This window comes from Pelophylax lessonae (assembly GCF_965119305.1).
Source record: "Pelophylax lessonae genome assembly, chromosome: 4".
NCBI lineage: Eukaryota > Metazoa > Chordata > Amphibia > Anura > Ranidae > Pelophylax > Pelophylax lessonae.
Window position 1 is genome coordinate 674,081,863 of NC_138771.1, and position 25,483 is coordinate 674,107,345.

At 46.8% G+C, this 25,483-nt stretch overlaps 2 protein-coding genes across 2 annotated transcripts in view; both read right to left on the reverse strand.

Moving 5' to 3' along the window:
• The window catches only part of LOC309553400 (NACHT, LRR and PYD domains-containing protein 3-like), a 1,231,344-nt gene that overhangs the window by 905,730 nt on the left and 300,131 nt on the right, over positions 1–25,483 (reverse strand). The window lies entirely within an intron of this gene.
• LOC309553411 (C-reactive protein-like) lies at positions 1,166–24,414 on the reverse strand. Its single transcript, XM_082254598.1, has 3 exons — positions 24,353–24,414; positions 23,204–23,265; positions 1,166–1,930 (listed from the first exon to the last, which is right to left on the reverse strand). Exons 2-3 carry the CDS (start codon positions 23,259–23,261, stop codon positions 1,284–1,286), a joined length of 705 nt encoding a protein of 234 aa, XP_082110724.1. The 5' UTR covers positions 23,262–23,265; positions 24,353–24,414; the 3' UTR covers positions 1,166–1,283.

The window sequence follows — 25,483 nt, forward strand, 5'->3', positions numbered from 1 at the left end:
TTAGATTGCAAGAGTCTCCTGAATGAGCAAGGCCTTGCTAGTCTTTGCCGGCAAAGGGATCCTCAGTCATCCAAGGAATAGTATTTGTAATCCACTGTAAAGGTAACAATCAATTGTAATCCACTGCAAAGGTAACAATCAATTGTAATCCAAACTAGAAAGGAAAATAGGCTTCTGTGTTCAATCAAATGATACCCAATCTAGGGAAACTGAAGATGTGAGGTGAGGCCTTATAATCTGCCATGCACTAATCAGCACTACAGTGTCCTGTGGCAACCGTTCTATGACGAATGCAGCTCTCTGTTCAAACTAAACTGCGTCACAGGCCTACCCTGGCTCCGTCTAGTAATTAGTGTATCTACTTCAAATTGGATCTCTCTCACCCAATATGATGAACTCTGCGTCCCGCTGTCCGTCACCAGCATCCAACTTTCCTCAGAAGCACCCGCAGTCTCTCTGAGTGTCCTTCCACCCGGTCCGTCACCGAGCTCCGTCCCCACACCGCTCTCTCACTCCGGTGTCTCTCCAATAGGCCTCCGGCCTATTCTCCTCTGCACTCCACAGCAGCTCTTTCCTTCCTCACAGCACGCTGTCCTCGAGGCAAGAGAGCGAATCTTGGTCCCGCCCCCCTTTTCATAGACACTCCCATCCTTCTCTGCGAATCTCAATGCTCCCTGGGAGGATAGTCCAATCAGACAGGTGCTCCACAGTTTCCATTCTCTCCGGGACTACATTTCCCACAATCCATTGTTCCATTACTTTGCAGAAGCTTTAATAATAAAGAGACAGAACAACCCTGAACAGATTTAGATGAATCTGTAGCCAGGCTACACTAATATTTTTAGTGCAGAAACTGATGCCCACAAAACCCATGCCAATTTCCAGAACCTGCCACCACTTCAAGCGTAGGTGAAAACGTTTTTTTGTTTTTTTTTTTTGTTTTTTTTTTTTAGTATTGGCTGGAGTGTGGAAATGTCAGACCCTCTTATCAAGTGTTCATTGCTGTCTGTGTCTCTGCTGGGGAGATTCACTCTTTGTGTTGGTCCTGGTGACCATTGTTTTAAAATTTTAGATAGCAAAAGGCGAGGGCAAATCTTCCAATGGGTTCCAATGTTCTGGAGACTTTGTTGAGATTTCTTCTCATTTCCCATTGCTTCTCTGAGACAGGAAGTGAAGATAAATCTCCCCAGCAGGACGCAGGCAGCAACAAGAACCTGTTGTTGATTTTAACCTTTTCCTACTCTATCCAAACCCCAAAAAAGTCTTGGCTTTCTATATACACTTTAATAACACGGTGTACATACTGAGCTGATGGACCCCCCAGACTTGCATTGAAGTTTGGGTTGAAGAAGAACTTCCCCTTTTATTTCATAGACTAGAGACTTCCAACTAATGACATTTCCATAACGGTCACCAGAGATGACTTTCTGGATGTCTCTTGGAGTCAGGACAACATCCCACATGTGGACATCACTTATTTCTCCAACCAATGAATAGGAAGAAGCAGAAATTTCCCCAAAATTATTATGAGGCTGTCCCAGAACAATGCTGGTTACACCACTGATAGAAGAGCCTTTTGCTAAGACTCTTCTGGGGTAGAGCTTTCCATTGACCCAAAGTTGGACCACTCCAGTGTCAGAGTCCCAGGTCACACAGATGAGTCTCCAGTTCAAGGAATCTGAATCTGTCCTAAAATATGCGGAATATCCATTTACATTTATGGAATAGACATTTGGAGAGTTTGAGAACAATACAAAAGCATTACTGCTTTCTGTGGTAGCGAGAGAGAAGAGACTATAAGTACGTGAAAGATCGCTGTAGACATTTAGACAGACGCTGACTTTCTGCAATGGCTTTGTAATTGTAGGTTTCAGGATGACATGATCTGTGCCTCCTTCTCTGAAGAAGATGAACACTTTACCCTCCAAGTCTGGAAAACAAAGAAGAGCACAAAACACATTACTGCTGCAAGCCAATGTATACATTTTAAGTGTATCTGATGGCTAAATAGTTTTTTGTCCATCGTAGATGGAGTGCAGATGGGTGAAACCTCTGTAAAGATCTCGCTTCCTCTTAGACAATTGGGAGATTTCTCTTAGCCTTCTGCTGTGGTCATTGTAGAGGTGTGAGGTAGTGCTGAACCTCGCTGATGGGCGAATGGTTTAAGTTCTGAGCTTCTGTTTATGTGGATATTGTGGGGATGGTTCTCAGTGGCTACCCAACTCTTGGAGGCCACCGAGGAGGTTGGTCCTTCAAAGCTGTATTGATGAATGAGGAGTGCCTACCTTGCAGAACCAAATACAATACACTCCATAATATGCCCATTTATATTTTATTACATTGGTTAGTTTGTATGCTAAACAGTAGAGAAGAGAAACATTTTAGGTCAGATTAATATGGGGATTCATATTATATGTGTGAGGAGCTCATGGAGGTGAGATTTAAAGTGTTTGTAACCCTAAAAAAAATTATCCTGTTGCCTTAAAGCATGTTTTATAGCACAGTGTTTGTGCTGTGTAATTTGGCCTCCTGTAGACCCTAAAATACCTGGCTGATCCTGCCTGGTTCTGCCCTCCCCTCTGTAAACTGACCATGGTTTATCATGGCTGCTGAGCCCTGACACCGTGGTCAGTTTAGGTGCCTCCGTCAACTGTGGTCAGTTTAGGTGCCTCCGTCATCTGCAGCTCTTCTCTGTCCTCCTCCCCCCCCCCCCCCCGCCTGTCAGCTAGTGACAGTGCCACTCTGCTCCCCACCCCTTCCCTTCCTGCTGTTATAATAACTATATTATATTTATACCATCCCATATGTTAAATAAAGATATGTGTCCCAGTGTCTGTGCTGTATAAAAACAATGCTGATTTCTACTTTATTTTAGAGCGTCTCCTGGTGCTCACGTGACTGCTCGTCTCTCTCTCCTCCTCTTCTCCCATCCTCCCTGCTGACGTCAGTGGGAGTTCTCGGCCCCTCCCACTGTAGTTGCCAGCCTGGGAGAGGAGAGAGACGAACAGTCACGTGAGCACCAGGAGACGCTCTGAAATAAGGTAAAAATCAGCATTGTTTTTATACAGCACAGACACTGGGACACATATCGTCATTTAACATATGGGATGGTATAAATATAATATAGTGGCTTTAAAACCACTTTAACTGTTAGAAGCAATGGGACCTAACACTGAAGTTTAATCAGCTTATATTGTTCCTTCCCTGCCCCCCCCCCCCTCCCCCCATCAACATGCTAATGACCCTTTTAAATTAAAACTTTATTTTATCATTACATACCTCATTTAGGACTATGTGACATCATCACTGGGTCTCTGTGTTACTCTATAGGGTGCAGGCAGATCATGGCTGGTGGGAGGGGCAGGCAGGGTGCTGTACATACTGTAGCTTCCTGGAAACATCACAGCACCCTGCCTCATGACTCCTCTCAAGAGCCCATAGTCATGATGCAAGCAGTGAGCTGGCAATTGGGAGGAGTTATGCAAATATCAAAGTGCATTGAAGGGTTGGTGTTGATCTAGAGAATTGGATGTTCCTAGGCAGGCTATGTTTTCACTCAGACTGCCTAAGGAATAACCACATCTTATTCTAACCCAACATAATTAAATGATAGAACTGGGGCCTTCCCTGTGACACAGTGCTTTCCAATGAGGTCATGGAGCTCTATCAGATATAATGATTTGCATTTGGGGATGGATTTATATATCTTTCAGGAAGAGTTCTAAATTGTATAAGGATAAAAAGACTGAGCTTGGAAAGTTAAGTGCTAAAATGATGTTAACCCCTTAAGAGTTCAATAGGTGAGCAGAGTAAGATCCAAACACCCTGAGAAAGCACTCCGGACACATGAAGTGGTCGGCTGTAACTCTTCTTAGCCTGGTGTGAAGAGAACAACCAATCCGAGAGTGCCTGGGTCAACTTTCTCCTAAAAACGTCTGACTACTTTTCACTTGTGAGGGCTCAGCCTCCTCCTCCTCAATGTAAACACAGTCCCTGATCAAAAACAGATGTCCTTACACTTCCCACACATATCCCACACATGTCCCACACATGTCCCACACACTTTATACACGCATCCCACAACCTCTTAGGCCTGCAGGATCCAAACCTGCACCAAAGAACCCACCACCAGCAATCACTGGTGAATCAGTGCTCTCTGCTCTGTCTTCTTCTCATGACGGGTCCATGCAGTGTGGGCCCATCATTTTATGGTACCATAATGGTCATGGCTCCTGGTGCCATAGCAATGAGTCATTTGATGTCAGCCAAATAACACTTTATATAGAGCACTTAAGCCCCGTAAACAAGTAGCGATTGTCGGCCGTAAATATTCGGCCACCGACCGATCAGCCGATTGTCGGCTTGTTAGTATGATGCTTCCGACAAGCGACTGCGAATTTTCGGCCGAACAGAATCGGGTGTGCAGGCTATAAAATTTTTGTTGGCCAACACCAGAACGGCCGATTGTTTGCCAGTCAGTACAGAATTCGGCTGACAAACAGCAGATGAGCAAGACTGGGCATGCTCAGAGAAGAAAAAAGACAAGGAAAGTTAACCATCACATGACATCACTTCTGCAGTCGGCTGTTGTTGGCCGACAAAATTCGTGTGCAGTCTTTAGCACTTTTCAGCCGACAGGACAGCACCGGACAAAAGACGGCCGATCGTTCGGCTGACAATCAGTACGTGTGTATGGGGCTTAAGTAGGGGGATTAAGGCCATTAGAATGAATGAAAAGATGGCATGCAGTGGGGAGCAGCTGTCTTGGTCAAACCCATATCAATAAATTAACTTTCATAGAAGTCCTTATCACAGTCAGTTGTTAGGGGGCCGCTGCCATTGATAACTGGGTAATGAGGGTTAAGCTAATATATCTGTTGATTATGAATCTGGAAAGGTCTTCTGTTCTCTCCACCTCCCTGCAGGTTATGAAGAGCCTCACCACATCTTCTTATTGGTCTACTAACAGCACAAGCAGTTGTAGCACTCACCCCCATAAGGGCCACTGATTTGTCCCAGGTTCTTTCCCAGATTAGTGCAATGGCAGCCAGGCACACAGCAACAGTCACTCTATCTGCCCAATGAATAACCTAGGGGATACGTTTTTTTAAAATGTAATGCTGAATAACTTGGATAGGGCACAGGGAGCTGTGGGAAACTCCATGAACACTGAAAAGTAATCAGAGGACAATCTCCATTTTGCCACTACTTCTTAGGACAGTCCCTCTAGCAATTGCCCAGAAAATTACCAGCACTGAGACACCATCAGATATACCGTGTCTCAGTCCAGGCAAGCATTAGTATTTATGCCCAAGGGTTGGCAGCAGCAAAAGTCACCAGGATCTTACACTCAGGTTTGTACTCACAATGTCCCCGAATACCTAGATGTCTCCTTCCATGTCAGACAGTGAACTCTCCAGACCATATCCTCAGTGAAATCCTTTGATTATTTCCAGATATTTTTAGCAAACAGGCCACTCAGTTTTACCATAGCTGGGATGTCGATCGATGAGCACAATAGAATTATTGTTGGGCTGTCTAAAGAGGCAGCAGCCCTTCAGGCTGGAAACTTCTCCTCCGGGACATAAACAGGGCTTCCCCGGACCCAGACAATTTATGCCCTCCCTAGCCACCTACTTTGCTCTCTCCCTCAGGGATTGGCTGAGACATCATAAATAACCAGGCTGTGGATTTGCCTCTTCCAGCCCACTACATTCCAGAATCTTGGTTTCATTACCTTCTGGGAGAAACAGTCAAACCACAGAAACCAGTCAACCCAGTAAAACCAAGAACAGCCCAAAGCAACCACACACTGCTTCACTGATTACAGGGGAACCAAAAATAACTAAACTAACGCAGCCTATCCAGCAACCTACCTAGAAGGGAGCTACACAGTTGATTTTGACATCCATATGAGCCACAAAAACCTTCAGGAATGAGACTGCCCTTTTGAAGATTGATCTCTTAAAGATTTCCCCCAGCAGTAATGTTACACCGGCCATTGTAACTTGTAAGCAGGTTGCATCCTGCTTGAGTGAGTCAGTCAATGGCCCAGGCTGGGTTGGATAAGGGTTCATCCCTGGTTACCTATTTGCGGGCTTTTTGGGTTTCAGCTCGCCCACCTGTGCTATAAATTGGGGGAAGGCTGAGGCCTGGAGAGCGCAGATGGAACCATTTGGGGTATAGTAGTGCCATACACACGAGGCTGCTGCTGCCCTTCAATACAAAAGAAGAATATTTATACTGACAATTGTAGGGTGCTGCCAACCATGGACTTGCCACCAAACATCGGATGCTAACCTCACTGCAAGGTTTGCCTGGGCCAATTTATAGTTAGTTAGAGTTATAAGGAACCGGCCGAGATTTCATCCTGTATCATGTTGCTCTAAGAAGAAGAGTAAAGACTGTTAACTAGGGTTGAGCGAACACCTAGATGTCCGTGTTTGACGGGTTCGGCCGAACTTTAAAAAAAAGTCCGGGTCCGTGTCCCGGACTTTTACCGAACTTTTCCCGGACACCGAACCCCATTGAAGTCAATGGGGACCCGAACTTTAAGGCACTAAAATGGCTCTAAAACACCAAAGGAAAGGGCTAGAGTGCTGCAAATGGCAGCAAAACGTAATTAAGAGCATGGCAAGTGCTCTGCAAACAAATGTGGATAGGGAAATAACTTAAAACAACAAAAAAAAAACAGAAAAATAAAACAATGTTCTTCTTCATCTCTGAAGGACGAGGCCCATATGGAGTAGGAGGGAGGTTGAGGTGGTGGTGGATGTGGCGGTGACATAGGCGTGCGCACAGGGTGTGCTGGGTGTGCCTGGGCACACCCTAATCACCTAGGGCACATAGCATTGCCAGTGAGGAGATGGGAAAGATCTCCCTGGGACCTGCTCTGCTCTATTTCTCCTTGCCTACAGGTACATGGCCCCGATACATTACTCTCCCTGCTGGCAAACACATGCATGTGTATTTCAACTTTGGGGTGCACACCTTAATGCAATAGGCTGCGCACACCTATGGGCGGTGTAGGTGGAAGCGGCGGTGGAGGAGGACCAGGGCCGGATTAACAGCATCATGGGCTTGGTGCTGAGGATTTTGAAGGGCCTTAAGGGCCGTGCCTTGCCATGCACCCAGAGGAGGAAGGGTGCAGCCATGCATGCCTAATTCAACATGGGATGCTGTCTCTGAAGCCCATAAACACATCCATGCATCGCCAACTGTCCCTCCTTGTCCGGCCTTCACGCTGTGTGGGGAGGTTCTGAGGGTGCTGCCTGGGGAAGCGAGCATAGAAGCCAGACTTCTGTGTTTACAAGTGACAGAAGAGCGGTAACAGTGAATATGGCCAACCCGGGGCCTATATAAAAGGTAGGGGCCTGGAGCTGCAGCTCCAATAGCCCCTACATTAATCTGGCCCTGAGGAGGAGGACGAGGTAGCCAACACTGCTTCTTTTCAAAAATTTTAAATGAGGGTACACCCCAAAAGAGTGAGAAAGAGCAAAAATGGAACAATGGGTGGGTAAGGTCGGTATCCATTGCTATTCTGCATAAGGTACGGAAAAGTCCCGTGGGATCCATGCCTGGTTCATTTTAATGAACGTGAGCTTGTCCACATTGTCTCTGGACAGGCGGCTGCGCTTGTCTGTTATAACGCCCCCAGCCGTGCTAAATACCCGTTCAGATAATACACTGGCTGCAGGGCACGCCAGCACCTCCAAGGCGTAAAGGGCAAGCTCAAGCCATGTGCCCAATTTGGAGACCCAGAAGTTGAAGGGGGCAGACCCGTCATTCACTACATGTAGGCGTGTGCACACATACTGCTCCACCATGTTGGTAAAATGCTGCCTCCTGCTAAGACGTTCCATCTGAGCTGCTGGTGCTGCTGTTTGTTGTGGCGTGCTGACAAAGCTTTTCCACATTTCGGCCATGCTAACCCTGCCTTCTGAGGTGCTGGCGGTGCCCTGGTTGCGTTGGCGACCTCCTCCTCCTCCTCCTCTGCCTTGTGCTTCCACTGTGGCCCCGCTGTCAGATGGGAATGCCAGCAGCATGGCGTCTACCAGCGTGCGCTTGTACTCGCGCATCTTGCGATCGCGCTCCAGTGAGTGAATTAAGGACGGTACGTTGTCCTTGTAACGGGGATCCAGCAGCGTGGCCACCCAGTAATCAGCACAAGTTAGAATGTGGGCAACTCGGCGGTCGTTGTGGAGACACTGCAGCATGTAATCGCTCATGTGTGCCAGGCTGCCCAGAGGCAACGAAAGGCTGTCCTCTGTGGGAGGTGTATCGTCCGTGTCCTCTGTATCCCCCCAGCCACGCACCAGTGATGGCCATGAGCTGGCCTGGGTGCCACCCTGCTGTGAACATGGTTCCATCTCCTCCTCCAGCTCCTCCTCCTCCTCATCCTCCTCATCCTCCAGAACTGTGCCCCTGCTGGACAATTGCGTCCCTGGCGTTTGCGTGTGCAGGAACCCACCCTCGGAGCCCCTTGCGAATGACTGCCCTGAAAGCCTTGGAAATGTTACCTCTTCATCCTCCTCCTCCTCCTCATCCTGTGCCACATCCTCTTCCATCATCGCCCGAATTGTTTTTTCAAGGAGGCATAGAAGTGGGATAGTTAAGCTGAGAACGGCGTCATTGCCACTGGCCATGTTGGTGGAGTACTCAAAACAGCGCAACAAGGCACACAGGTCTCGCATGGAGGCCCAGTTAAATTAAATAGCGGAATAGAAAATATGATCCAAAAAAAGTGTATGTATATCACACGTACACAACCACACTGGGCCCCAATTACTATTGTTTGTACCCCTAAAAGGCTAGATGAGGAGTAGGGGGAGTATGGAACAGGCAGCACCCTCAAACCTTCAGAAGTATGAGATGAACCCCAACAACTTGGAAAGGTGGATCTCTCTCACACGTACCGACACAGACTATCCCGCAATTCAATTGATCCTCAAAGGTTTTTATTGAATAGCGGAATAGGAAATATGATCAAAAAAAAGTGTATGTATATCACACGTACACAACCACACTAGGCCCCAATTACTATTGTTTGTACCCCTAAAAGGCTAGATGAGGAGTAGGGGGGGTATGGAACAGGCAGCACCCTCAAACCTTCAGAAGTATGAGATGAACCCCAACAACTTGGAAAGGTGGATCTCTCTCACACGTACCAACACAGACTATCCCCCAATTTAACTGATCCCCAAAGGTTTTTGATTAAATAGCGGAATAGAAAATATGATCCCAAAAAAGTGTATGTATATCACACGTACACAACCACACTAGGCCCCAATTACTATTGTTTGTACCCCTAAAAGGCTAGGAGTAGGGGGAGTATGGAACAGGCAGCACCCTCAAACCTTCAGAAGTATGAGATGAACCCCAACAACTTGGAAAGGTGGATCTCTCTCACACGTACCAACACAGACTATCCCCCAATTTAACTGATCCCCAAAGGTTTTTGATTAAATAGCGGAATAGAAAATATGATCCCAAAAAAGTGTATGTATATCACACGTACACAACCACACTAGGCCCCAATTACTATTGTTTGTACCCCTAAAAGGCTAGATGAGGAGTAGGGGGAGTATGGAACAGGCAGCACCCTCAAACCTTCAGAAGTATGAGATTGTGTTCACTGTACCCCACAAAGATTGAGTTCACTGCACCCCACAATGATTGTGTTCACTGCACCCCACAAAGATTGTGTTCACTGCACCTCACAAAGATTGTGTTCACTGTACCCCCCAAAGATTGTGTTCACTGCACCCCACAAAGATTCTGTTCACTGCACCCCAAAAAGGATGTTGTTCACTGCACCCCAAAAAGGATGTTGTTCACTCCACCCCAAAAAGATTGTGTTCACTGCACCCCACAAAGATTGTGTTCACTGCACCCCAAAAATGATTTTGTTCACTGCACCCCAAAAAGGATTTTGTTCACTGCACCCCAAAAAGGATGTTGTTCACTCCACCCCAAAAAGATTGTGTTCACTGCACCCCAAAAAGATTGTGTTCACTGCACCCCACAAAGGATTTTGTTCACTGCACCCCACAAAGGATTTTGTTCACTGCACCCCAAAAAGATTGTGTTCACTGCACCCCAAAAAGGATGTTGTTCACTGCACCCCAAAAAGGATTTTGTTCACTGCACCCCAAAAAGATTGTGTTCACTGCACCCCACAAAGGATTTTGTTCACTGCACCCCACAAAGATTGTGTTCACTGCACACCAAAAAGGATTGTGTTCACTGCACCCCAAAAAGATTTTGTTCACTGCACCCCAAAAAGATTGTGTTCACTGCAGCCCAAAAAGATTGTGTTCACTGCAGCCCAAAAAGATTGTGTTCACTGCAGCCCAAAAAGATTTTGTTCACTGCACCCCAAAAAGATTGTGTTCACTGCAGCCCAAAAAGATTGTGTTCACTGCAGCCCAAAAAGATTGTGTTCACTGCACCCCACAAAGATTGTGTTCACTGCACCCCAAAAAGATTGTGTTCACTGCACCCCAAAAATGATTTTGTTCACTGCACCCCAAAAAGGATTTTGTTCACTGCACCCCAAAAAGGATGTTGTTCACTCCACCCCAAAAAGATTGTGTTCACTGCACCCCAAAAAGATTGTGTTCACTGCACCCCACAAAGGATTTTGTTCACTGCACCCCAAAAAGATTGTGTTCACTGCACCCCAAAAAGGATGTTGTTCACTGCACCCCAAAAAGGATTTTGTTCACTGCACCCCAAAAAGATTGTGTTCACTGCACCCCACAAAGGATTTTGTTCACTGCACCCCACAAAGATTGTGTTCACTGCACACCAAAAAGGATTGTGTTCACTGCACCCCAAAAAGATTTTGTTCACTGCACCCCAAAAAGATTGTGTTCACTGCAGCCCAAAAAGATTGTGTTCACTGCAGCTCACACACAGAAAAATGGATGTGGATCACTGACACCTGCCTATCTCCAATCCCACACCACACAGCAATATCGATTGTAGTTTGTAGAACACAGTTTCCCTAAAATTCAGCAGACTCTGTCCCTAACAGGATTGAGAAGAGATCGTAGATCAGGATTGAGTGCAGATTCACCCCACCCCCCCACACAGCAATATCGATTGTAGTTTGTAGAAGACACTGACCCTATAATTCAGCAGACTCTATCCCTAAAATGCCTACAACTCGCCCTGCCTAAACACTCCGACCTGTCCCTCAATTCTATCCGGACACAAATGTTTTTTTCCTGCCTATCTTTCCCTAATCAGCAGCCAGCACGTTGATGTGTGCTCTGTCCCTGAATCTAAGCAGCATAATGACGCCGCTGCGGCTGCCTCGAACTTATAAAGACTTGGTCACATGCTTCAGACGGCCAATCACAGCTACTGAGACATTTGCAGGCATGGCTGGGATGGCTTAAGGCACACCAGTTAAACGATTGTTGATTGGCTGTTGAAAGCCCGCCATGAAAAGAGCGCCAAAGCATGCAAAACCCGGAAATAAAACGACCGAACACGGATTTTTACCCGAACATACAGTAAAGTGTCCGTGTCCGTGTTCGGGTACAAAAAATCCAATTATTCGGTACGAACACGAATAATACAGTCCGTGTTCGCTCAACACTACTGTTAACCTTTTCCTAATCCTGGTCTGAATTTATTCATAAAGGGTGCATAATGGGTATGGTGTATACTGTACAAAGAACCCGGGTCTGTAATAGCACTAAGGGGTATGGTGTATACTGTACAAAGAACCAGGGTCTGTAATAGCACTAAGGGGTATGGTGTATACTGTACATAGAACCAGAGTCTGTAATAGCACTAAGGGGTATGGTGTATACTGTACATAGAACCAGGGTCTGTAATAGCACTAAGGGGTATGAAGCACTTCAATGAAGAACAAGTCATTGCTATGGGCAACAAAGCCAAGTCACAGAGTCACTGGTATTCAGTTGAGACGTGGTACCTGGGGAAGGTGAGGTGTCCTCTGGTAGTGAGACTATTTGGGCTCCCTCCTTAGCAATCCATCTCTCATGGCAACTGGAAGCAGACCAGCATCACAGAGGTCCCTATCCTGACTAATAGGTAAGGCATGGAAGAAGTTAACATAGGACAACTATGGGACTCATGCTTTGTGTCTGGTGGGGTTCCATTCCTTTACAGGGAGTGAGGTATTTACCCTGGCTGGTGGAGATAGCGTTGATTGGCCCACTACTCGGAATGTACCACATGTACACACTGGGAGGGGAGCAATGGGACAGCTCTTGGGACATACTATATTCAATGTCAGCTCATCTCTGAGTCAGGAGACTGCCTTAATGTTAGACTTTCACATGACCACAGTTCCAGGTCCCGGGCATTGGTGAGCATGCCTCTGATAAGGTTACCCCTAGTGCACGGATGTTCTGGGTCCTGTCCACAAAATGGCGTAGTTGGAGAACCTGGAATAACCACTTCTGGACCGGAAGATTTCCCCCTTAATGACCAGGCCATTTTTTGCGTTACATTACTTTAACTGACAATTGTGTGGTCCCCTAATAAAATTTATGTCCTTTTTTCTCCCCACAAACAGAGCTTTCTTTTGGTGGTATTTGATCACCTGTTCGATTTTTATTTTTTGCGCTATAAACAAAAAAAGAGCGACAATTCTGAAAGAAAAAAACAATATTTTTCACATTCTGCTATATAATATTCCCAAAAAAATAAAATAAATAAATAATTAATCAAATTTTTTCATCATTTTAGGCCAATTTGTTTTCTACTACATATTTTTGGTTAAAAAAAATCCAAAAAAGCTTATTTTGATTGGTTTGCGCAAAAGTTATCGGATCTACAAACTAGGGGAAAGATTTATGTAATTTTTATTTATTTATTTTTACTAGTTATGGCGGCGATCCGTGATTTTTAGCGGGAATGCGACATTGCGGCGGACAGATCGGACCCCTAACTGACATTGTTTTACACTTTTGGGGGGCCCAGTGACATTACTACACTAATCAGTGGTAAACATATGCACTGTTACTGTAATAATGATACTGGCAGGGAAGGAGTTAACCCAGGGGCAAAGGGTTAAATGTGAGCCTAGGGGGTGTTTTCTAACTGTGAGGGGGGATGGGCTTATAGAATCATTACAGAGACCTGTGTTCCTAAATAGTAGGAACACAAGAGAACAACAGTCTGCCGTGTTTACAACAGCAGACCACCGTTCTCTCTTCACGGGGAGCAATCGCAGCCGCCGGCCCCGCGCCTCAGCTTCCCCGCTGGTGAATGGGCGAGCGCCCCTCAGGTTCACTCCCACGAACTGTCGTGTATAGGCGGCAGCTGGTCAGCAAGTGGATAACTAACCTAATTTCCCCCAACCCCCCTGAATACCAGTAGGCAAAGAGGAAAAATCCCTGGTGTCGCAAATCCACGGTGTTCTATGATAAAGTGTCTCCTGGCCAAGCCTAAGATGGAGGTAAGCCACACCCCATGATCTTTGACCTTTGAGGCCTCGCCTACTGACCTTTGGGAGAATCCTAAATCCAACCCCCCTCAGTGTCTGTACTGGCAATAACCCTAACCCTAACCCCAACCCCCCTAACCCTTCTAACCCCTAAATTAAGTTGGGGAGATTCTCTTTGTGACACTTGCATGTGATTTAGATCCATGGAAATTACTGGTAAGTAGGGTTGAGCGGACACCTAGATGTCCGTGTTCGACGGGTTCGGCCGAACTTTAAAAAAAAGTCCGGGTCCGTGTCCCGGACTTATACCGAACTTTTCCCGGACACCGAACCCCATTGAAGTCAATGGGGACCCGAACTTTAAGGCACTAAAATGGCTCTAAAACACCAAAGGAAAGGGCTAGAGTGCTGCAAATGGCAGCAAAACGTAATTAAGAGCATGGCAAGTGCTCTGCAAACAAATGTGGATAGGGAAATAACTTAAAACAACAAAAAAAAAACAGAAAAATAAAACAATGTTCTTCTTCATCTCTGAAGGACGAGGCCCATATGGAGTAGGAGGGAGGTTGAGGTGGTGGTGGATGTGGCGGTGACATAGGCATGCGCACAGGGTGTGCCGGGTGTGCCTGGGCACACCCTAATCACCTAGGGCACATAGCATTGCCAGTGAGGAGATGGGAAAGATCTCCCTCGGACCTGCTCTGCTCTATTTCTCTTTGCCAGCAGGGAGAGTAATGTATCGGGGCCATGTACCTGTAGGCAAACACATGCATGTGTATTTCAACTTTGGGGTGCACACCTTAATGCAATAGGCTGCGCACACCTATGGGCGGTGTAGGTGGAAGCGGCGGTGGAGGAGGACCAGGGCCGGATTAAGAGCATCATGGGCTTGGTGCTGAGGATTTTGAAGGGCCTTAAGGGCCGTGCCTTGGCATGCACCCAGAGGAGGAAGGGTGCAGCCATGCATGCCTAATTCAACATGGGATGCTGTCTCTGAAGCCCATAAACACATCCATGCATCGGCAACTGTCCCTCCTTGTCCGGCCTTCGCGCTGTGTGGGGAGGTTCTGAGGGTGCTGCCTGTGGAAGCGAGCATAGAAGCCAGACTTCTGTGTTTACAAGTGACAGAAGAGCGGTAACAGTGAATATGGCCAACCCGGGGCCTATATAAAAGGTAGGGGCCTGGAGCTGCAGCTCCAATAGCCCCTACGTTAATCTGGCCCTGAGCAGGAGGACGAGGTAGCCAACACTGCTTCTTTTCACAAATTTTAAATGAGGGTACACCCCAAAAGAGTGAGAAAGAGCAAAAATGGAACAATGGGTGGGTAAGGTCGGTATCCATTGCTATTCTGCACAAGGTACGGAAAAGTCCCGTGGGATCCATGCCTGGTTCATTTTAATGAACGTGAGCTTGTCCACATTGTCTCTGGACAGGCGGCTGCGCTTGTCTGTTATAACACCCCCAGCCGTGCTAAATACCCGTTCAGATAATACACTGGCTGCAGGGCACGCCAGCACCTCCAAGGCGTAAAGGGCAAGCTCAGGCCATGTGCCCAATTTGGAGACCCAGAAGTTGAAGGGGGCAGACCCGTCATTCACTACATGTGGGCGTGTGCACACATACTGCTCCACCATGTTGGTAAAATGCTGCCTCCTGCTAAGACGTTCCATCTGAGCTGCTGGTGCTGCTGTTTGTTGTGGCGTGCTGACAAAGCTTTTCCACATTTCGGCCATGCTAACCCTGCCTTCTGAGGTGCTGGCGGTGCCCTGGTTGCGTTGGCGACCTCCTCCTCCTCTGCCTTGTGCTTCCACTGCGGCCCCGCTGTCAGATGGGAATGCCAGCAGCATGGCGTCTACCAGCGTGCGCTTGTACTCGCGCATCTTGCGATCGCGCTCCAGTGAGTGAATTAAGGACGGTACGTTGTCCTTGTAACGGGGATCCAGCAGCGTGGCCACCCAGTAATCAGCACAAATTAGAATGTGGGCAACTCGGCGGTCGTTGTGGAGACACTGCAGCATGTAATCGCTCATGTGTGCCAGGCTGCCCAGAGGCAACGAAAGGCTGTCCTCTGTGGGAGGTGTATCGTCCCTGTCCTCTGTATCCCCCCAGCCACGCACCAGTGATGGCCATGAGCTGGCCTGGGTGCCACCCTGCTGTGAACATGGTTCCATCTCCTCCTCCAGCTCCTCCTCCTCCTCATCCTCCTCATCCTCCAGAACTGTGCCCCTGCTGGACAATTGCGTCCCTGGCGTTTGCGTGTGCAGGAACCCACCCTCGGAGCCCCTTGCGAATGACTGCCCTGAAAGCCTTGGAAATGTTACCTCTTCATCCTCCTCCTCCTCCTCATCCTGTGCCACATCCTCTTCCATCATCGCCCGAATTGTTTTTTCAAGGAGGCATATAAGTGGGATAGTTAAGCTGAGAACGGCGTCATCGCCACTGGCCATGTTGGTGGAGTACTCAAAACAGCGCAACAAGGCACACAGGTCTCGCATGGAGGCCCAGTTATTGGTGGTGAAGTGGTGCTGTTCCGCAGAGCGACTCACGCGTGCGTGCTGCAGCTGAAACTCCACTATGGCCTGCTGCTGCTCGCACAGTCTTTCCAGCATGTGCAAGGTGGAGTTCCACCTTGTGGGCACATCACATATGAGGCGGTGAGCGGGAAGGCCGAAGTTACGCTGCAGCGCTGCCAGGCGAGCAGCAGCAGGGTGAGAACGCCGAAAGTGCGCACAAACGGCCCGCACTTTCTGCAGCAGCTCTGACATATCGGGGTAGTTTTTAAGGAACCTCTGCACCACCAAATTCAGCACATGCGCCAGGCAAGGGATGTGCGTCAAACCGGCTAGGCCCAGAGCTGCTATGAGATTTCGCCCGTTATCACACACCACCAGGCCGGGCTTGAGGCTCGCTGGCAGCAACCACTCATTTGTCTGCTGTTCCATGCTCCTCCACAACTCCTGCGCGGTGTGTGGTTTGTCCCCCAAACAGGCAAGTTGTAAAACTGCCTGCTGTCGTTTACCCCTGGCCGTGCTGAAGTTGGTGGTGAAGGTGTTACGCTGTCCGGATGAGGAGGCGGTAGAGGATGAGGAAGCGGAGTAGGAGGAGTTAGGAACAGGAGGCAAACTGAAGCGCCCTGCAATCCTCGGTGGTGGAAGGACATGCGCCAAATTGCTATCCGCCTCAGGCCCATCCGCCACTGCATTTACCCAGTGTGCCGTTAGGGAGATATAACGCCCCTGACCGTGCTTACTGGTCCACGTATCCGTAGTTAGGTGGACCTTGGCACAGATGGCGTTGCGCAGTGCACACCTGATTTTTTCCCCCACTTGGTTGTGCAGGGAAGGGATGGCTTGCCTGGAAAAGTAGTGGCGGCTGGGCACGACGTACTGTGGGACAGCCACCGACATAAGCTTTTTAAAACTGTGCGTCTCCACCAGACGGAATGACAGCATTTCAAAGGCCAATAATTTTGAAATGCTGGCATTCAGGGCCAGGGATCGCGGGTGGGTAGGGGGGTACTTCCTCTTCCTCTCAAGTGTTTGGGAGATGGAAAGCTGAACGCTTCCACGAGACATTGTGGAGATGGTTGGTGACCCAGGTGGTGGTGTTGCTGACAGATCCTCTGTTTGCGGGGTGGCAGGTGCCGGTATCACTACAGATGTGGCTGGAGCGGCCGAGACTGCAGCAGAAGAGGAAGCAGGATGAGCCAGAGACGTTTCTTGGTTTTGAAGGTGTCTACTCCACTGCAGCTCGTGCTTTGCACTTAGATGCCTGATCATGCAGGTTGTGCTCAGGTTGAGAAGGTTTATGCCTCGCTTCAGGCTCTGATTGCACAGTGTGCAAACCACTCGTGTCCTGTCATCAGCACATTTTCTAAAGAACTTCCACGCTAGAGAACTCCTTTGAGCTGACTTTGGTGCGCTCGTTCCCTTGCTGCATTGGGCAGTAGCAGGCGTAGTGTCTAGGGCACGGGAGCTCCGCTTCTGCACCCTGCTCCCTCTTCTGCTGTGCTGGTGGCTCTGTGCGACCACCGCCTCTTCCTCCAAACTACTCAGGTCACCTGCATGACGTTCATTCCATGTGGGGTCGAGGACCTCATCGTCCTCCACATCATCTTCCACCCAGTCTTCACCCCTGCCCTCCTTGTCGGTCTCCACAATGCTGAACGCCGCAGCAGTTGGCACCTGCGTTTCGTCATCATCGGAGACGTGCTGCGATGATCCTTGCATGTACTCATCTTGAGAAATAAGTGGTTGGGCATCGCTGCACTCAATCTCTTCCACTTCTGGGGCAGGGCTAGGTGGATGGCCCTGGGAAACCCTGCTGAAAGAGTCATCAAAAAGAAGAAGAGACTGCTGTATGGCTTGGGTCTCAGACTGCTTGCCTGATTTGCAAGGGGGTGAGGTGAAAGACGGTTGGACATCGGCTGCAGGTGCCAACTGTGACCTTTCTGCAGTAGACTGGGTGGGAGACAATGTGAAGGAACTGGAGGCACTGTCAGCAGCAAACCAATCTACTATCGCCTCCACTTGTTCTGGCCTCATCACTTCTAGGGGCGTATGATGCCCTACCAAATACTGATGCAGGTTCTGTCGCCTACTCACACTTGAGGAAGGTGTTTCACTTGTGCGTGTAGCTGGCACAGATCGACCACGTCCTCTCCTTGCAACAGGAGCTATACCAGCAGCACCACGACCCAGGCCACGGCCCTTATTTGACGGTCTCCTCATATTTCTGTAATTTAAGATCTTGCCCTAGAAAGGTTTTTATTGAATAGCGGAATAGGAAATATGATCCAAAAAAGTGTATGTATCTCGCACGTACAAAACCACACTAGGCCCCAATTACTATTGTTTCTACCCCTAAAAGGATGGATGAGGAGTAGGAGGAGTATGGAACAGGCAGCACCCTCAAATCTTCAGAAGTATGAGATGAACCCCAAAAACTTGGAAAGGTGTATCTCACACGTACCGACACAGACTATCACGCAATTTAATTGATCCCCAAAGGATTTAATTGAATAGCGGAATAGAAAATATGATCAAAAAGAAAGTGTATGTATCTCACACGTACACAACCACACTAGGCCCCAATTACTATTGTTTGTACCCCTAAAAGGATGGTTGAGCAGTAGGAGGAGGAGTATGGAACAGGCAGCACCCTCAAATCTTCAGAAGTATGAGATGAACCCCAAAAACTTGGAAAGGTGGATCTCACACGTACCGACACAGACTATCACGCAATTTAATTGATCCCCAAAGGTTTTAATTGAATAGCGGAATAGAAAATATGATCAAAAAAAGTGTATGTATATCACACGTACACAACCACACTAGGCCCCAATTACTATTGTTTGTACCCCTAAAAGGCTAGATGAGGAGTAGGGGGAGTATGGAACAGGCAGCACCCTCAAACCTTCAGAAGTATGAGATGAACTCCAAAAAATTGGAAAGATGGATCTCTCTCACACGTACCAACACAGACTATCCCCCAATTTAACTGATCCCCAAAGGTTTTTGATTAAATAGCGGAATAGAAAATATGATCAAAAAAAGTGTATGTATCTCACACGTACACCACCACACTAGGCCCCAATTACTATTGTTTGTACCCCTAAAAGGCTAGATGAGGAGTAGGGGGAGTATGGAACAGGCAGCACCCTCAAATCTTCAGAAGTATGAGATGAACCCCAAAAACTTGGAAAGGTGGATCTCACACGTACCGACACAGACTATCACTCAATTTAATTGATCCCCAAAGGTTTTAATTGAATAGCGGAATAGAAAATATGATCAAAAAGAAAGTGTATGTATCTCACACGTACACCACCACACTAGGCCCCAATTACTATTGTTTGTACCCCTAAAAGGATGGTTGAGCAGTAGGAGGAGGAGTATGGAACAGGCAGCACCCTCAAATCTTCAGAAGTATGAGATTGTGTTCACTGTACCCCACAAAGATTGTGTTCACTGCACCCCACAAAGATTGTGCTCACTGCACCTCAAAAAGGATTTTGTTCACTGCACCCCACAAAGATTGTGTTCACTGCACCCTAAAAGGATTTTGTTCACTGCACCCCAAAAAGATTGTGTTCACTGTACCCCCCAAAGATTGTGTTCACTGCACCCCACAAAGGATTTTGTTCACTGCACCCCAAAAAGATTGTGTTCACTGCACCCCAAAAAGGATGTTGTTCACTGCACCCCAAAAAGGATTTTGTTCACTGCACCCCAAAAAGATTGTGTTCACTGCACCCCACAAAGATTGTGTTCACTGCACCCCACAAAGGATTTTGTTCACTGCACCCCAAAAAGATTTTTCACTGTACCCCCCAAAGATTGTGTTCACTGCACCCCACAAAGGATTTTGTTCACTGCACCCCAAAAAGATTGTGTTCACTGCACCCCAAAAAGGATGTTGTTCACTGCACCCCAAAAAGGATTTTGTTCACTGCACCCCAAAAAGATTGTGTTCACTGCACCCCACAAAGATTGTGTTCACTGCACCCCAAAAAGGATTTTGTTTACTGCACCCCAAAAAGATTGTTCACTGTACCCCCCAAAGATTGTGTTCACTGCACCCCACAAAGGATTTTGTTCACTGCACCCCAAAAAGATTGTGTTCACTGCACCCCAAAAAGGATGTTGTTCACTGCACCCCAAAAAGGATTTTGTTCACTGCACCCCAAAAAGATTGTGTTCACTGCACCCCACAAAGATTGTGTTCACTGCACCCCACAAAGGATTTTGTTCACTGCACCCCAAAAAGATTGTTCACTGTACCCCCCAAAGATTGTGTTCACTGCACCCCACAAAGGATTTTGTTCACTGCACCCCAAAAAGATTGTGTTCACTGTACCCCCCAAAGATTGTGTTCACTGTACCCCACAAAGATTGTATTCACTGCACCCCACAAAGGATTTTGTTCACTGCACCCCAAAAAGATTGTGTTCACTGCACCCCAAAAAGGATTTTGTTCACTGCACCCCAAAAAGGATGTTGTTCACTGCACCCCAAAAATGATTTTGTTCACTCCACCCCAAAAAGATTGTGTTCACTGCACCCCACAAAGATTGTGTTCTCTGTACCCCCCAAAGATTGTGTTCACTGCACCCCACAAAGATTGTGTTCACTGTACCCCACAAAGATTGTGTTCACTGCACCCCAAAAAGGATGTTGTTCACTGCACCCCAAAAAGGATGTTGTTCACTCCACCCCAAAAAGATTGTGTTCACTGCACCCCACAAAGATTGTGTTCACTGCACCCCAAAAAGATTGTGTTCACTGCACCCCAAAAAGGATTTTGTTCACTGCACCCCAAAAAGGATGTTGTTCACTGCACCCCAAAAAGAATTTTGTTCACTCCACCCCAAAAAGATTGTGTTCACTGCACCCCAAAAAGATTGTGTTCACTGCACCCCAAAAAGGATGTTGTTCACTGCACCCCAAAAAGGATGTTGTTCACTCCACCCCACAAAGATTGTGTTCACTGCACCCCAAAAAGATTGTGTTCACTGCACCCCAAAAAGGATTTTGTTCACTGCACCCCAAAAAGGATGTTGTTCACTGCACCCCAAAAAGGATTTTGTTCACTCCACCCCAAAAAGATTGTGTTCACTGCACCCCACAAAGATTGTGTTCACTGAACCCCAAAAAGATTGTGTTCACTGCACCCCAAAAAGGATGTTGTTCACTGCACCCCAAAAAGGATGTTGTTCACTCCACCCCAAAAAGATTGTGTTCACTGCACCCCAAAAAGATTGTGTTCACTGCACCCCAAAAAGGATTTTGTTCACTGCACCCCAAAAAGGATGTTGTTCACTGCACCCCAAAAAGGATTTTGTTCACTCCACCCCAAAAAGATTGTGTTCACTGCACCCCACAAAGATTGTGTTCACTGCACCCCAAAAAGATTGTGTTCACTGCACCCCAAAAAGATTGTGTTCACTGCACCCCAAAAAGGATGTTGTTCACTGCACTCCAAAAATGATTTTGTTCACTGCACCCCAAAAAGATTTTGTTCACTGCACCCCAAAATGGACGTTGTTCACTGCACCCCAAAAAGATTGTGTTCACTGCAGCTCACACACAGAAAAATGGATGTGGATCACTGACACCTGCCTATCTCCTATCCCACACCACACAGCAATATCGATTGTAGTTTGTAGAACACACTTTCCCTAAAATTCAGCAGCAGCCTCTCCCTAACAGGATTGAGAAGAGATCGTAGATCAGGATTGAGTGCAGAGTCACCCCACCCCCCACACAGCAATATCGATTGTAGTTTGTAGAAGACACTGACCCTATAATTCAGCAGACTCTATCCCTAAAATGCCTACAACTCGCCCTGCCTAAACACTCCGACCTGTCCATCAATTCTATCCGGACACAAATGGTTTTTTCCTGCCTATCTTTCCCTAATCAGCAGCCAGCACGTTGATGTGTGCTCTGTCCCTGATCTAAGCAGCATAATGACGCCGCTGCGGCTGCCTCGAACTTATAAAGACTTGGTCACATGCTTCAGACGGCCAATCACAGCTACTGATACATTTGCAGGCATGGCTGGGATGGCTTAAGGCACACCAGTTAAACGATTGTTGATTGGCTGTTGAAAGCCCGCCATGAAAAGAGCGCCAAAGCATGCAAAACCCGGAAATAAAACGACCGAACACGGATTTTTACCCGAATATACAGTAAAGTGTCAGTGTCCGTGTTCGGGTAACAAAAATCCAATAATTCGGTACGAACACGAATAATACAGTCCGTGTTCGCTCAACACTACTGGTAAGCACCCACAGTGCTTTCTGTTCCCTACCAACTGTTTTTTATGACTTTTTCTCTCCCATTTTTTTGCTCCCTTTACCCTCTTTTTTTTTCTTCCCTCCCCCCTTTCTTCCCCCCTTTCTTCCCCCCTCTCCTCCCTCCCCTTTACCATTTCTTTCCTCCCCTGTTTCCCTTCCTGCCTTCCTTCTCTTCCTCTGGTTCATTTCCCTTTCCCCTTATTCTTTTTTTGTCTCAGTGTCTTTAAATATTGGGCACATATATAAAATTCACCTTAGTGAATATCTTTAATACTTGGACTGACGGCATCGCCCCCATGCGGGTGTGAGTGGCTTCCTCAGGGGGACATCCCACACGGGCTTCCCAGGTTATTTATTGCCACCTTTAATTCAGGTAAAAAAGGTTTGTTTTTTTGTATTTTATTATATAGACCTGCTGTATATTATAACTCTCCAATTTGTATATGATTACATATTTTATGACTTTGTTCACCCTTGTTTGTGAACTCGCAGAGGACAACATTTTTAAACTACTTGTTGTAAGTAATTTATGTAATTATTTATGTAATTTACTATGTAAATGTATATTGTTACAGTACATAACAGGATCTGCGGCCCTTAAGAAGTGGGTGAGCCCACGAAACGCGTTGGCCAAAAGGTGGATTTTAAACTCAAGAGAGCAGCTATCTGGAGAAACCAGTTCATCTTATTTTTAAAAGAATAACCCCCCCCCCCTTTCTGAAGGGCTTTTTAAAAGTTTGTATAATACTTTAAATAAATATATGTGAACATTTATTTTGAAAACGTTTCTGTCAGGTGAGTATTAAACCCTGGGAGGTACATGTAAAGTCCCAAATCTACCTTTACTGTACTCATACAATTCTCCTTCTAGGGATGTCACTCCCTTAAGGGTTATTTATTAAAATCACACTCTACCCCCACTCACAATATTGTTTACCTTCCCATGCTAGAGATTTGGGATCATATCACCTACCTTCCTGTGCCCAAGATCCCGGGATCACCACAAGGAACAGCAGCACACACAGCTCCATCTCCCTGAATAATAAACATCAATTATTGGATGGAATGGTGTGAATCTTGGTGGTATTTATATATTAACAGAATAAAGAGCTGCCCACTACTATGAGTGTATACGGCCAATCAGAGATCCAAACCTACGCTTGATATTTAGATATAGCCAACAACCAACATGGTGGCCATGGTCCACAGTCAGATACCACTCTGCTCACTTTACCCAACCACAACCATCTTCACCCAACCACACTCAGCCAATCAGCTTATTTTCCTCATGGTCAATGGTCAAATCATGAACTGCCCCCCCCCCTCCCTCTGTCCAAGATCAGATCTCACTCAACCTCCTTTCATGCAGACCACAATTATCTTTCACTCAGTTCACATGCATGTTAGCTTTTGTTTGTCTGTTCTCTATATGGTCTATGGTCAGATACCACTCCACCTACTACACCCAACCACAACCATCCCCTCTTTCCCCAATCATGTTCATCACTCCCTTAACCTCCACTCCCCCCATGGTCTATAGCCAGATCACACAATGCCTCCTTACTCCTCTGTTGAAGATCAGTTCTCACTCCATAGTTACATAGTAGGTGAGGTTGAATAAAGACAATAGTCCATCCAGTTCAACCTGTGTAGGTGTGTGTGACTGTAATCATCTCTCATACCCCTGAATGTTCTGATCCTTGAGATGTACGTACTCCACCTCTTTCACCCCAGCCATCCTCCATTTAGTCCCCATCCTTGCTAAGCCTCTTTTCTTTTATATTTTTCCCATGGTTCATTATCAGATCACACTGTCCACAATCAACTTCTGCTCCACCTCCTTCTGCTCCAGCCATAATCATCTTCCCTTCTGTCTCTTCTGCAGGAGATCTGCTGACCAATGGAGGTCTATCTATCTATCTATCTATCTATCTATCTATCTATCTATCTATCTATCTATCTATCTATCTATCTATCTATCTATCTATCTATCTATCTATCTATCTATCTATCTATCTATCTATCTATCTATCTATCTATCTATCTATCTATCTATCTATCCGGATAAAATGATAATAGACAAATACTACAGACAATTCCTCCAAATAAAGTGACTTCTTACCTGAAAATCAGACAGCTGGAATATGGGGCTGTAGAGGAAAGTTCGCACACACCTCTCCTTCCAAGTATAGTATTTAAGATATGACTAGGGCCCCTCCTAGGATGGAACATTCCTCCAATTCTCTATCATGTGTCTACTTGTTGTTGTTTTCCTGCATGAAAAAAAGATAAATGTTTTAATGCAATGTAATCTAGTTGTGAACCTTGAGAATATAGGGTGTGTCTAAAAAAAATTTCAACTGAAGCCTTTAATAAACCCTAAATTACTCTCTTCTCTCCTCGCTAGACAGCTTGGTGCTTGGATTTGACAATGCATCTCTATAACTAGCCCCCCACTACCTATGTGACGAATGTCAAGTGTCCCTAGTGGTCCTGTGTCTCCAATGTTCCTGGATTTCCTGTGTCCTCAGTGCTCCTATGACTCCAGTGACCCCCCAGTGTTTCCAGTGACCTTAATGTCCCTTTGTCTCCAATCTGACCTCAGCATCCCCATGGATCCCAAAACTCTTGTGTCTTCAGTGACTTGTGTGTCTCCCATGATCTCAGCATCTGAAGTGGCTGTTGTATGCCTGTGTCAATCCTGCGTTTCCAGTGATGTCAGGGTCTCCTGCATCATCCTTGACCCCAGAGCATCCTATTACTTCCAGTGATCCCAGAGTATCCTATGACTTTCAATTACCCCAGAGTATCCATCGGCTTCCAATGACCCCAGAACATCCTATTACTTCCAGTGATCCCAGAGCATTCAATGGCTCCCAGTGACCATGCAACACCCTGTAACTTCCTGAGTTTCCACAGCATCCCATGTCACCCAGTGACCTCAGAGCATCCTATGACTTCCAGTGATCACAGAGCATCCTATGACTTCCAGTGATCGCAGAGGATCCTGTGACTTCCAGTAACCTTATAGCACACTGTAAGTTCCAGAGATTCCACGGCACCCCATGTCACGGGGGGAGTAATTCACTAAGCTGAAAGAATTGCACTGCTCCAGTTCTCCAGTTATCTCTTATTCTTAGAGGTCTGTGGTGCCTATAGAATGTTCGACAACTGAGCAATGATTACTCTGGCTGATATCTGACGTGATCTCTACTCCTATAGGTCTGTGATGCTTATAGAATGTTCTACAACT

Excerpts from the sequence above, each read along its gene's own strand:
- LOC309553411 (XM_082254598.1), bottom strand. The coding sequence starts at position 23,261 with ATGGAGCTGTGTGTGCTGCTGTTCCTTGTGGTGATCCCGGGATCTTGG. Across the intron at positions 1,931-23,203 it reads GGGATCTTGGGCACAGGAAG|ACTTGGAGGGTAAAGTGTTC; the intron begins GTAGGTGATATG and ends TTTGTTTTCCAG.